This window comes from Condylura cristata, unplaced genomic scaffold (assembly GCF_000260355.1).
Source record: "Condylura cristata isolate star-nosed mole 26May11 unplaced genomic scaffold, ConCri1.0 scaffold00023, whole genome shotgun sequence".
Taxonomy (NCBI): Eukaryota; Metazoa; Chordata; class Mammalia; order Eulipotyphla; family Talpidae; genus Condylura; species Condylura cristata.
The window spans coordinates 9,647,712-9,660,003 of NW_004567124.1; the positions used below are offsets into that span (position 1 = coordinate 9,647,712).

General features: G+C 46.2%; 1 protein-coding gene across 1 annotated transcript; it reads left to right on the plus strand.

The window, feature by feature from the left end:
- The first annotated feature begins 6,097 nt into the window (after positions 1 to 6,097).
- On the plus strand, positions 6,098 to 12,286 carry LOC101637545 (coiled-coil domain-containing protein 137-like). The gene is made up of 7 exons (XM_012728529.1): positions 6,098 to 6,209; positions 9,027 to 9,198; positions 10,185 to 10,299; positions 11,052 to 11,317; positions 11,543 to 11,625; positions 11,703 to 11,782; positions 11,902 to 12,286. The coding sequence occupies exons 1-7, from the start codon at positions 6,098 to 6,100 to the stop codon at positions 12,100 to 12,102; spliced, it is 1,029 nt and encodes a 342-aa protein (XP_012583983.1). The 3' UTR covers positions 12,103 to 12,286.
- The last annotated feature ends 6 nt before the right edge of the window (positions 12,287 to 12,292 follow it).

Consider the following 12,292-nt stretch of genomic DNA (forward strand, 5'->3'; position numbering starts at 1 on the left):
CATGGCATCTCCAACTGGGTATGAAGACCTTGCCAAAGTCGTCGACCTACCAGTTGTTTGCCATCTCTTCTGACAGGAAATCAATGACACCAGTGAGATGGGGGCAGGAGTTGGGAGAAGGGAAAGCCACGTCTAAGGTCAGAGTCAAGGGTCTTTAGGATTTGGGGGAAAGTCACTCTGCTTCTAATGAAGATAATGACAGTTGAGACAATAGCTACTCTTGAGAGCACGATTTTGAAAACATTTATTTGAAAGAAACAAAATTCAAACACACAAAAAATGGAAGTGTCCTACAGTCCCAGCACTATTCTTGGGTGACAGATATGATTATATAAAGTTAGCTGGGACAGTTCCCCTCCTTCCTCTGCACCATCCAGCCTCAAGATCCAAAGGGACCACAGGCAGCAGTTTGGGGTGTCCTTGTTGTCTTCTCCCATGGCACCCACATGTTTTGCTGTTCAGACACATCTTCACAAATGGAATCAGTGTGTTTGGTCTGCCACTGTTTTTGCTTTGTAGCTTTCGAAGGTGTCCCTCTTTCTAGTTCAGTGGAGCTGATCATTGTTCTTTTCACTTCTGTGTAGCATTCCTAGCATTCCAGAGTTGGACTGCAGCATAATATTTTTCTACCTCTCCCTTAATAGTAATTTACTTGTCTTAGGTAACATTATTATTATTTTCATTTACTATTATAATGCCTCACTAAGCAGTGTTCTATGCATTTTTACCTGTGTGTACAAATCTTTCTGTTGAATATGTTCTCAGAAATAAGGGTATCTGAACCAGAAGTCATCTACATTTTCATCTTACAAATATTGAAAAATTAACATCCAGAGGGATAACCTCAATTTATATTTCCAGCTCTATTTTTCTCCAATCCTGGCTACTCTCCTTTAAAAAAAAAAAATGTTTGCTGGACCAAGGGATAGAAAGGTATTTGCTTGAACATGCATTACACTGGTCATCTTTTGAATGTAAGTTTCAACAGCTATTAGTTTGTTTATTGGCCATTTAAGTTTCTCTTCTGTTCAGATGGCTACCTAGTTTTGTTATAAAATGTTGGATTTTTCTTGTAAATTTATTGCAGAACTCTGTATAAGAGATTTAAACACTTTGAACATTGCACTCTATTTTACTCTTCAAATAAGGTTTTAATTTTGATTTGGCAAAAACCTGTGAATTTATTTCAGTTTTCTTTCTCTTCCTTAGATTTTATGTGATGGTACCACCCTTGCTAAAATTCTTTGCTCAGATTCTTACATTTAAATTAATGGTACAGAGGGCCAGGAGAAAAATCTGTAGAAACTTAGAGATACCAGAAAATAGGGATTGAGTGACAAAGTGAAAAAGATACAGCACAGGAGGAGCATAAATGTTATAGGTGTTGCCAAGTGAAAGCCTGGCCACATTTTGTTACGGGGGAAGTTAATGCAAAAAGCCCACCTCCTCCTTCCTTTCTTACCTTCTTAGCTCATCTTTGGGTTTGAAGAGATTAATTTTGGAAAATGTGGCTCAACTGTTCCAGCTCTGAGCACTCTGCCCGCACTCCTCTAGGACTCCCTAGATGGGCAATGGTTGTCACACCCAGGTAAGCTAAAGCTGTTAAAAAAAATAAACAACCCTTCCCCCAGAAAAAAAAGAGCACCAGAGACTAGGGTGGGAGAAAGTGAATTTCAAGTCACTGAAGGTATTTTAACTTCTTGAATCTTTACAGAGAAGGTCTGATGATCATTAGCATCTTCTAGTCCTGAGATTCTAATTTTGGGGCTCAGCAATGGAATACACTGATGGTCAGGAATATTATATGGTGCATTTAACAGTAACATAACTGGAATTCTTGGAAGGGGACTGGCAGTAGAGCAAGTTCTCCCTGGAATGCATATCCCAACCTGCAGAGAGGGTGCCAATGTGGAGGGCAACAGGAGTCCTATTTTAGACTCGTAAAGGGCCTAACACAAGGCTGGCATGCAGGCAAGTTCCAGGAGTGAAGGAAGACTTCAACCATCTGGGATCAGCCGGAATCTTAGGAGGCTAAAAACAGCTAACGACATATCTTGCCTTGCTCACAATTTCATCTCCAAAGGAAGACAAAGAAAGGAGGAAAGCTGGTCAACAAGACCAGCAGGAATCAGTCTGTTAGATGACAAGAACGCCAGATATCTGTGACCCCGGTTTTAGAATTTATTTAAGAAGGAAGAGAAGCTGAGAATGGTGGCAGGGGGTGGTGGTGGTAGAGGCACAGCAGTGGGGGGCACACATCAGCAGAAACAAGTCAATAGGGGTTGGACAGAGAAGGGTGGTTCTTATCCACCCAAATCTTAAGGAATAATACTGATAACAAAGACAGGAGACCCTGAAATGCCTTTTTGTAACACAATCATAAATGAACTGGGGGTGACGGGGAAGGTCGAAAATGCTGATAAAGAATCCAAGTCAGGGCTCTCCCTGGTGGCATAGTGGGTCAAAGCACCACATTATGAAGCTCTCTAAAGTCACTGCAGCAAGAGTTCAATCCCCGCCCCGGAGGTGACCCACATGGCACGGCAGACCTCTCCTGACCTGCCCGCTGCTCCCCTCTCAGCAGTGTACTTTGTCAATCTGCCTGTTCTGCCCCACACTCTGTCTCTGGTGAATCTTCTCACCCACCACACCTCTGGCCTGTACCCCAGTTATGTAAGCATAAATTAAGTAAATCTTAAAAAAGAAAAAGAAAAAGAATTCAAGTAAGCCACACAGAAGAGCAGAGTATTAGGGCTCTCCAAAGAGGACCCACAAAAGGATGGATACATATACATATACACACTCTTTCATACACAATTTTTTTCATTGAGGTTACACTGGGTGACAAGACTGTGGTTCAGAGGCATAGGATCACACCTCCTCAGATGCATGTCACCACAGCACACCCCACCCCCCAATAAGGCACCTGTAGTCCCCCACAGTCCTCCACAGAGTCCGCTGTTCCCCAACGCCACTGACACATTTTTTTAAGGATTGGCTCACACGATTATGGAGGCTGCAATGTTCAAAGTCCACAGGGTAAACTAGATTGGAAGCTGAAGTAAGAGTTGAATTTGTGGTCTTGAATCCAAATTCTACAAGACAGCAGGTTTCCTGTTGGATTCCTGTTGGCACTTTGAGGGGAAGTCTTTGTCTTTGGAGTACCTCAGCCTTTATCCATGTGACCTTCAACTGATTAGATGAGGCCAGCATATTTTATGATTTTAAAACAGATATTTTATGAATCTGTTTTATTCAAGGTCTGCTGATGGAAGTCTTAATCTCATCTAAAATATATTCCCAGAGACATCAAAACCATTGTTTGACCAAACAACTGGCCAAGTAATAAGAACTTAATGAAGTTTACACTGAAATGACTGTCATAGGGAGCCGTTAGCCAAGGTTAAGTGCAAGATCATGGCAATGCTGGAGGAGGTGTCTGAGGAAGGCATAGTAGGGAATGGAGTGGCTGAGTGGAGATCATGGTGGGGACTCTAAAAACTGGGGGTGGGGGGTATGTCCCAAGAGGAGCTGATCACTTCTTTTTTTGCTGAGAGTAATTATCTCTAACCTAAGTCAGTAAGATTTTAGAGTGTAAGAGAGAGGAGAGGCTGAAGATAAGAAAAGAAACTCAGACACCTTTAAATTTATAAGCCTCTGAAAAGAACAGAATTAACAAATTGGTGAAAGAAGAATTCTCATCCACTGTTGATGGGAATGCAAGCTGATACAGCTGCTGTGAAAAATGGCATGTAGATGTCTCAAGGAAATAAGAATGGAAATTCTGCTTGACCCAGCAATGCTGCTATTAGGTATTTATCCAAGTAACAACAACAACAACAAAAATCTAATATGAAAAGATCTAATAGCAGCACTGTTTGAAATTGCCAAGTCACAGAACCTACCCAAAGCCCTTCAACCAATGAATGGAACATATATTCAGTAGAATATTACACAGCTGTGAAGAAGGATGAAACAATTGCATTTGTGACAAAATGGATGGAACTTAAGGTGATTCCATTGAGCAAGATCAGTCAAAAAGTGTAAGGCAAATTTCTGATGGTTTTACTCCTCTGCAGAATATGAACACCCCCCACCCCCATTACACAAAAACAATAGAAGAAATACAAATTTAAACCTGGCAAAATGAAGATATTAGTTACGAGAGGTAGCAGGGGGGAAAAAGAAGAAGGGATGAGTGAAGGAGCCAGGGGCATGGTTTGGTGGAAGGAAATAAATTGAATTTGCAAGCCTCTAGGATGACCAGCTCAGGGTACTGGAATGTCCCGAAGGTGCCCAAGGAACTTATGCTGGGAATTGAGGTTACAAAGTCAGCAGGAACCAAGCAGGCTAGTGTTCAGCTTTTCATATGGGGAACACACTGGATATTAATTGCAGACCAGTTTCTAGAATAAATTACAAGCCAGTAGACTGAGCTTTTAGAAGTAAAAGATAATAGAGCGAGAGCTAGTGGGGTGACAAGTTTAGACCTACAGGCATGTGTGCATATGCACCCACACCAAGGCCCTGGGCTCCTGTTCATTCCATTCCACACAGTCCCTTCGGGAAACTGAGCCCAGTAAGAGGTCAGGAGCTTGCCTAAGACCCCAGAACTGGAAATAGAGGACTGGGGAAGTAGTAGAACTTGTGTACTTATGTTTACTTCATAGCAGAACCTGCAAACTCTGGCTGTGAGCTGAATCTGCTCCCCAGCTGTTTTCATATGTTCTGTGAGCTTTTTTTAATAGATAGGGGAAAAAATAAGATTTTTTTTTTTGCAACATGTGAAAAGATAATGAAATTCAAATTTCAGTGCCTGTAAGTAAAATTTTCTTAGAACACAGCCATGCCCTTTGTTTAGATGCTAGGGCAGCTCTGGGACTGTAATGGCAGAGTTGGGTAGTTATGACAGACCTCTGACCTGCAAAGCCTAAAATATTTGCTCCCTGGTCCTATATACAAAAATATCTGCTAACCCCTGCTCTCTGGCCTCTTGGCCAGTTCTTCTAGAGATTCTATATCAAAAATTCTTTCCCACTAGAAGATGTTTATGGGAATGTTAGAACCTAGGAGCCAAAAAGGTGTGAAATGTTCTCCACACTGTTGTGGCTTGAGTAAGGTGGGCTATGGAACTTTGACAGCAAGGTGGAGACAGGGCATGATGTGTGAGGCAAGATCAGGGGACTTGTTGCGTCTTTCAGACCTGGCTGCAGTAGGACCTTGGCAGAATCTCTCATGATATCCTTGTGGAGCTAATAGAGAAAATGTGGATTTGATGATGACAATTAGATATGTGTGTGGTGGGCTTGTCAACTGTACCCACAGGACTTGATTAATGAGTTGCTGCCAACCTAAGGCCTCCAGTAATATGCTATGGGATCATGTCTTTGAGCCTGTCCTAACTCACACTTTTACCAAATGTTGGGATAAAGACACAGAACATGCTAATGTAGACCAAAGTAAGGCAGTATTAGCAGTTTAAGTCTGAAGATAGGGAATTTCACATTAATAAGGAAGGAACAGATTATTAACCAAAATTGTGAGAACACAATTAAAAAGTAAATGCAGTGTCAGGATGAAGAAAAGACTTGTAATACTCACATATGAAGGAACTCCAGGAGTTGTTTCGAGTTGGATAGATATGGTGGGAGCATTGTACCTGCTCTAGCGGTACATCATAGGTAGCAGCCATCTCTGCACGTGAGAAGACCAAGGAGAAGCTTGCCCAGTGAGTACAGTTCTGGGAACAGCATCACATGAGGGATGGAAAGCAACAAGAATATCTGACTTGGGGAAGAGACCTTAATTAGGATATTATCTTAGCTGGGATCATACAACCGATACAAGGATTGGGTGCCTGTATTTTATGGGAAGCACAGAAACAGTGAGGCAGGGGGTAGTAGGGAAGGAAGGCAGAAAAAGGAAGGCAGGCAGGAAGGGTGTGTTCTTCAACTGGCTTCCACTGCAGGTACCTGGGCTTAATGCTGTGAAGAGCCCCTGGGCAATGGTGTGGAGCACACAGCTCAATGATCCCACGCAGGCAGGGGAGAGGCTCTGGGGCATCTGTATGCCAGTTCCTGCCTGTCAATTGAGGGCAATGCCCAGACATCTGTCCAAGGCTTTGGAGAGAGCCTCAGACTCAGAGGTGGTAGTGGGAAGGTGCTACAGGCATCAGAACAATTCTGGGATGTTTGAGGTACTTGAAATAGGTGAGTTACAGGAAATGAATTTATGGTGAGAAGAAAAATCTTTTCTAAGGGTTTTGTCTTTATCCCAACATTTGGTAAAAGGGTTTTCATATGAATTGGTGGCTTCACAAGACATTTTACCCTCCAACAGCAGAGCCTTGGGACCAGGTCTTTGGAAGTCTGTGGATGCCTTTTGGTTTTGAGGGGACTGGGCTATGCGAGGAATGCCAGATGACAGGCTGTCTCTGGATCCAAGATGCTTTAGTTGTATGGATGAAATTCTAATTGATTATCTATATAGCATGGAATCAGGTAGTGGACGAAAGAGTCTGGTGGTGACAGTGAAGGGTAGGAGGTCCATGAACTTGTGTCATACACACCACTCTTCCTGCTCTCTGGGCTTGCGCTACCTGGAGGCAGAAATAAAACCTGATACCTGAGATACCTGAGAGGGCAGAAATAAAACCAATTCCAGCCCAGAGCTTTCCTCATTCTCAGTAACAATATTGGTGAGCCAAATTGAACAACAATTAAAATAAGACCTGAGCTCAAAAAAACAGCCCCTTCAGTGTGAACATCCATGTAAGCAACAGCAGCGGGGTGCCTCCTGCCCATCTGTCCAGGACCTACCCCCAGCTCTACTTCAGAGGTCTAGAAGGTCTAGGACCAGGGTACCCCTTCCATGTCTCTCCTCCAGGCCCTCCGAGCTGTAGCTCAGCTGCTCACAACATAGGCAGCTCATTATTTTGCTGCAGTTGACTTGAAATCTGAAATCAATTGGGTATCAAATATGCAGTCCTCAGTTTGATACCATTTTTCAAAGGTACAATAACGCTCAGAAATGACACTACATTTCCTAATTATGAAATTCTGTCGTTGTGCTCAGTCTAGGATGACTTGGCTGCAGGGTTTTCTTTTTCTTTCTCACTTCTTTTTAAGGGTTAGCATACGCTACGATTATTTTAAAATTGCTTTGGAAGAATACATTTCATCACCGAACTATGAACGTGCTTATTACCAGAGTTTGGAGGCGATCTGAAGGAAGGCTAAATTAGCACAGACTCTGGAGGCTTTCCGAAGGATGCCCCACTTGTCCCCTCTACTTCTTTCTCCCCACAGCTAATGAAACCTTTCATGCTCAGGGCCTCCAGACACTGCTGCACTCCTTGCTCCAAGCCAACTGGTCAGGACCATGAACTACTTGATTGGAGAGGGCTGCTGGGAAGTTCCTGCTTTATATCAGAACTAAGAAGAAGGAGGGGGTGACAAAGTAATCTAAAAGCTCCCTGAGAGCCAAAGTGTCTCGGATTGACATCACTCATGAGCTAAGCAACCAGAAGAGCTGCTGGTGTTTCTGGGAAGCTGCTCAGGAACTCGGGTGCCTCTCAGCTGTTGGGGCTGTTGAGTGAGCTCCCAACACTGACAAAGGGGTCTCCAGTGACTCACTGACATGCAAAGGCACAGTGACTCTCAAACTTATGCTGAGCGAAAAGCTGAACATAAAAGAGACTGGGGTATGTAAGTGCTCAATAAATGTTTGATAAAATATTAAGAAATTAATTGTAAAATAAAGTAATGGCATTTTTCATTTTGTATACTCCAAACGAGTGCTGTTTGTCCAGGTGCTGCTCACAGTGGGGCTCTTCAAGGCCAGACGTATGATGGGAGAAAACAAGATGCAACGTGGAAAACCCTGAGGCCCAACATGCAGCTTGCAGGGGACTGTCATCTTATTTAGCTGCCTTTTCCCCTTACCTGTAAGTAATCATTAAAATGTTTTTATGTGGCAAATAAACAACAACAAAACAAGCACAAAAAGGGACATGCTTTATCATTCTATTGATACTTGGCCTAGAACAGGCAAAACTTATCTAGGATGATAGTTATCAGAAGTGGGGTGGGGGGCTTTTGGGGAGGAGGAGATTGACAGGAAGGGGGCTCAAGAGAACATTCTGGGGTGATAGAAACATTATCCTGATTAGGCTGTTATTGCATGAGTGGGTTTTATTAAACTCTAAACTTTAGTTATTAAACTGTAAGCTTTAAAAAATACTGGTGACTGAAACTGCTTAGGGGAATGTAGCTAGAAGACATAGCCAACTGGTCATTCTACTTTCTGGCAGGGGGATCTGCCTGTTACCCTAGCTACAGCTAAGTAGCTAAATACTGCCTGCTCTCAGGGAAGTAAGTAGCCTGTGTCTTTGAGCAGCCAGAGCCTCTCTGGCGAGGAAGTGACTGGCAGGACCAGCACAAAGTCATGCTGGAAGACAGATGTGATGACACAGCTGTGCCCCCAGGAGCTGGGTTGAAGGGAACTATCTCATTGGTATGAGAGGATGCTTCCCAAGGAACTTTTTCCTCTCATTGCTTCTTTTCTTTTTTGGTAACAGAGACCTCTTCACATCGGCGAATTATGAATATGCAGAGAAGATGGTGTGAGACCACCCTGTGTCTCTGAACTGAGGCCACTGGAATTCCTAGGACTCTAGTCACTGGTACTTTTCCTGCATTTTCAGCAGCACCTGAAATAGATTTCGCTTCATATGAAATGCAAAACACTGCAGAGTAGAAAGCTCACCCTGGTCTCTGATCCAGGCGAGTGTTCTCAAGCCTAGTGCTCATATTTTTTTCTCCCTTTCTTCAAAATACTGCCTTGCTAAGCCCACAGATGGGGATCATAGGATAAGTAGATGCATAATATATTACCTGAAATATTCCACCAGGCATCTTCTCTTACAGGTCAGGAGGACTTGCAAATGGAGTCTTCTAGGTCGCTGCATTTCCATCTGAGAGAAATTCTCTCTCATAATTAAGATTATGTCAGCATTTCCATTACAGAACCTGGTGGTAAAATCCACTCTGAAGTGGAGCTGGGTTTTAAAGCTCTTGGTCTTGGAGAAAGCTCTCTTTATGATAATGGCTGTGCTGCATGTTTCCCCTTGGAAGCTAGAGAAAGAAAAATGTCCAGTGACTTTGGTACTGCTAACATGCTGGTCAAGGGGTACAGGAGGTAAGTTTGGCTTCAGGGACTCCTATGGTGATGTCAAGTGCACCTTGAGGAGTCTCTAAATCCAGGCAAGTGTTCTCCAAAATGTCCTCTGCTGACCCTCTCCCAGAATCACTGGGAAGTGCCTATAGCAAACACAGATTATTGTTCTGTTATGGCCCAGTCTACCCGGCCTGCCTGACTTATCTGGTCAGACATCTTGGAACATACCTTCTGCAGCTAGATCATTCTTTTTTCCAGGAAAAGGGAAGCCTCCTACTCCAGGTTTTGTTGTTTTGTGACTGATACTCTTGGTCAAATATCTTCATCTCTTTATGTTCTATATCTGCACACATAAAAAAACAGTTAACCTTTATTGAGTGTTACTGGGTGTCAAGTATGTTGTAAGTGGTCCTTTGAGGTTGGCAACTAGCATTGTCTCCACTTTTAGGATAAGGAGTTGCAGACACAGAGAGGTTAAGTAAGTTGCCTAAGTCACACAGATAGCCACGTGCTCAGGTATTCTGGCTCTGCCACATTGTGCTACCTGCCTCTTTGAGGATAATTATAACTCTCACCATCCTGGGTTGTGAGGCACAAATAAAATAGAGAATAAAAATTGCTCTGTGACCTGTGCGATTATTTTTATAGGATTTTGACAAAGTTCCTCTGAACGCGGGGTCCATGCTCTCGCCAGTTTCCTATTTAGGATCTGCCCTGCCCTTCACAGAATTCTGTCATGTTCTCTCCCAGTTTCCACAGTGACTGTTTGATTCCTGAGCATCTAATCTCACTAGCTAATTTACACTCAAGTGTCCATAAATGACAGCCTAATGCGTTTGCTTATGTGCAGATAGTACTTTCATTTCAGCTGAAGTTTTGACTCAGAATTTTCTAATTTGCGGACACCAAGATCCCCTTTCTGGCCATATGTTCTATGAAGGGTTTCTGACATGCAAACTTCATTTAATTAATTAAGAACGGACTTTATATCTTCTACATATTTATAGAGCTAGCCCCCACTGTTTGAAAGTTCATGTCTGGCTCTTCACTTTCACGCAGACCTGTATGAAGACTGACGTCGCGGAGAGAACGCTGCAAAGGATTCCTGCTTTCACGACAGCAGTCGGAAAGCAAGACCCGCCCAGCGCTGCTTTGCGGCAGCGGGTCTAGCGTGGTGGCGGAGCAGCCATTAAGCCCTGGCGCCTCCGGGTCTGCCCGGCGCTGCTGCACATAGGCTGGGTGTGTATCATCACTTTCCTACTTTTATTATATGGTAGTGCTACTTTAGGTTTAATGTGATACTGGATACGATTTGTTATTTTGGGGGACCTGGAAATGCTTAAAAAAAAAAAAACTCCCTATGCCATTTTGACTTAGGAGGGTCTCAGGGTCTCACAGGAAGTCTCTGCTTTCGGATACTGGGGGAAACATGTCTTTTATTAGATGACGTGTAGTATTTTCTTGACTTATTTGAACTCGGGAAAGCTTTAAATGAAATTCTTGTTGTCATTTAATGGGTGAAAAAGGGTCTGGAGACTCCTTGTAGGAACCAGTCTCTCTTCGAAGGCCAAATAACGTGGAGAATGAAGTCAGTCAGGGCAGGGCTGGGAAGTTGCCGTGTGTGAGCTTTCTCCAAGACTAAGACCTTTAAGTATCTTTTTTTTTCTTCTTTTTTTAATTTACCAAAGTACCGTTGGTTCAAATCACTGTTAGTATATTGGACGTATGGGATTTGCCTCGGCACATCCACCACAAAACATCCATAATCCTCTACCTCAGTCCATTTGCTCTCACCACACCCTTTCTCACTCTCCTGCCTTGTCCCCTTCCCCCCCCCCCCCCCCCTAAAAACTGTTGTAAAACCCTGGGGGAAGGAGCCGGGCGCCAGCCCCGCCCCGCCCCTGAGGTCCCCCTCTGGCTCAGCCCAGGCGGCCTGCAGGAGGTCCGCGGAGGCGGCCAAGGGAGCCGAGCCCGACATCGCCGTGCCCCAGTTCAAGCGGAGGAAGCGGGAGTCGGAGCGGGCATACGTGCGCCGCATGGCCCAGGAGGCGCGGCACGTGCTCTTCCTCACCCAGAACCAGGCCCCGCGGCAGCCGGAGGCGCAGACAGCACCCCGCGAGAAGTCTGCTGGGAAGAAAGCGTGAGTGGGGCCAGGGAGCGGCTGAGCCGCTGCACTCGGCGCCTGGGGTCTCCCGGGGTTGGAGAGCGGCCGGCCGGCAGCACTCGGCCCTTGGCCGTGGAGCTGCGGACGGCATCGGCGGAGCAGCTGGCTGGCTCAGGCCCCGCAAGGCGAGAGCAGCCCTCCGGCAGGGCGTGGGGCGCCTCATCGGGGGCCTGAGCGGCGCCACCGGACCCCGACCCCCAGGTTCCAGAAGCGTAAGCTGGACAGGATACAGCGGCGGAGGGAAGAGAAGGCAGCAGAGAGGCTGGAGCAGGAGCTGCTCAGAGGTGACTCTTGGCACCTGAGTTAGCGTCCAGGCGGGCCTGGTGGCGGGCGGCCACAGCATGCTCCTCTTGTCCTCCAGACCCAGTGCAGTTTGGCGAGGTGGCCCTGCAGCCCCCGGAGCTGACGGCCAAGCCCAGGACCAGCACAAGCAGGGACCAGGTGAGCAGGGCCTGGCGGGAACTCGCCCCCGGGCCGTGGTGGCTGCTGGTTGCAGGCAGCCCGGGGCCGCCAGGGGCTTCCCTCCCTCCCAGCTGGTGGCTCACCCTTCTGTCCCCCAGGCCGGCCGCGGATCGCTGGCGCTGGCGGGGCTGCTGAGCCCGGGGCGCGGGGCCCGACCGCAGAGCGCTTCGCTGGCCCGGCAGCGCATCTTGGGCGAGGAGAGAGCGCGGGCAGTGCAGGCCTACCGGGCGCTGCGGCAGCGGCGGACTCTGTCACTAGGGTCCCTCCCCACTGGGAAGGCACAGGGCACACAGCTGTGACACCGCACCCCCCCAGCCTCTGGGGGTGGCCACCCCACCACCTTGCTCCCAGCATCCGCTCTGGCGACCCGGCTGCCCCAAGTGAGCCAGCCCTGGAACTTGGCTGGCACAGAAGGAGCCCAGGAGGGGGCTGCTGTGCTGCAGGACACTGTTCAGGTGCCCTGGCTCGGCGCTGCCCGCGTGTCCATCC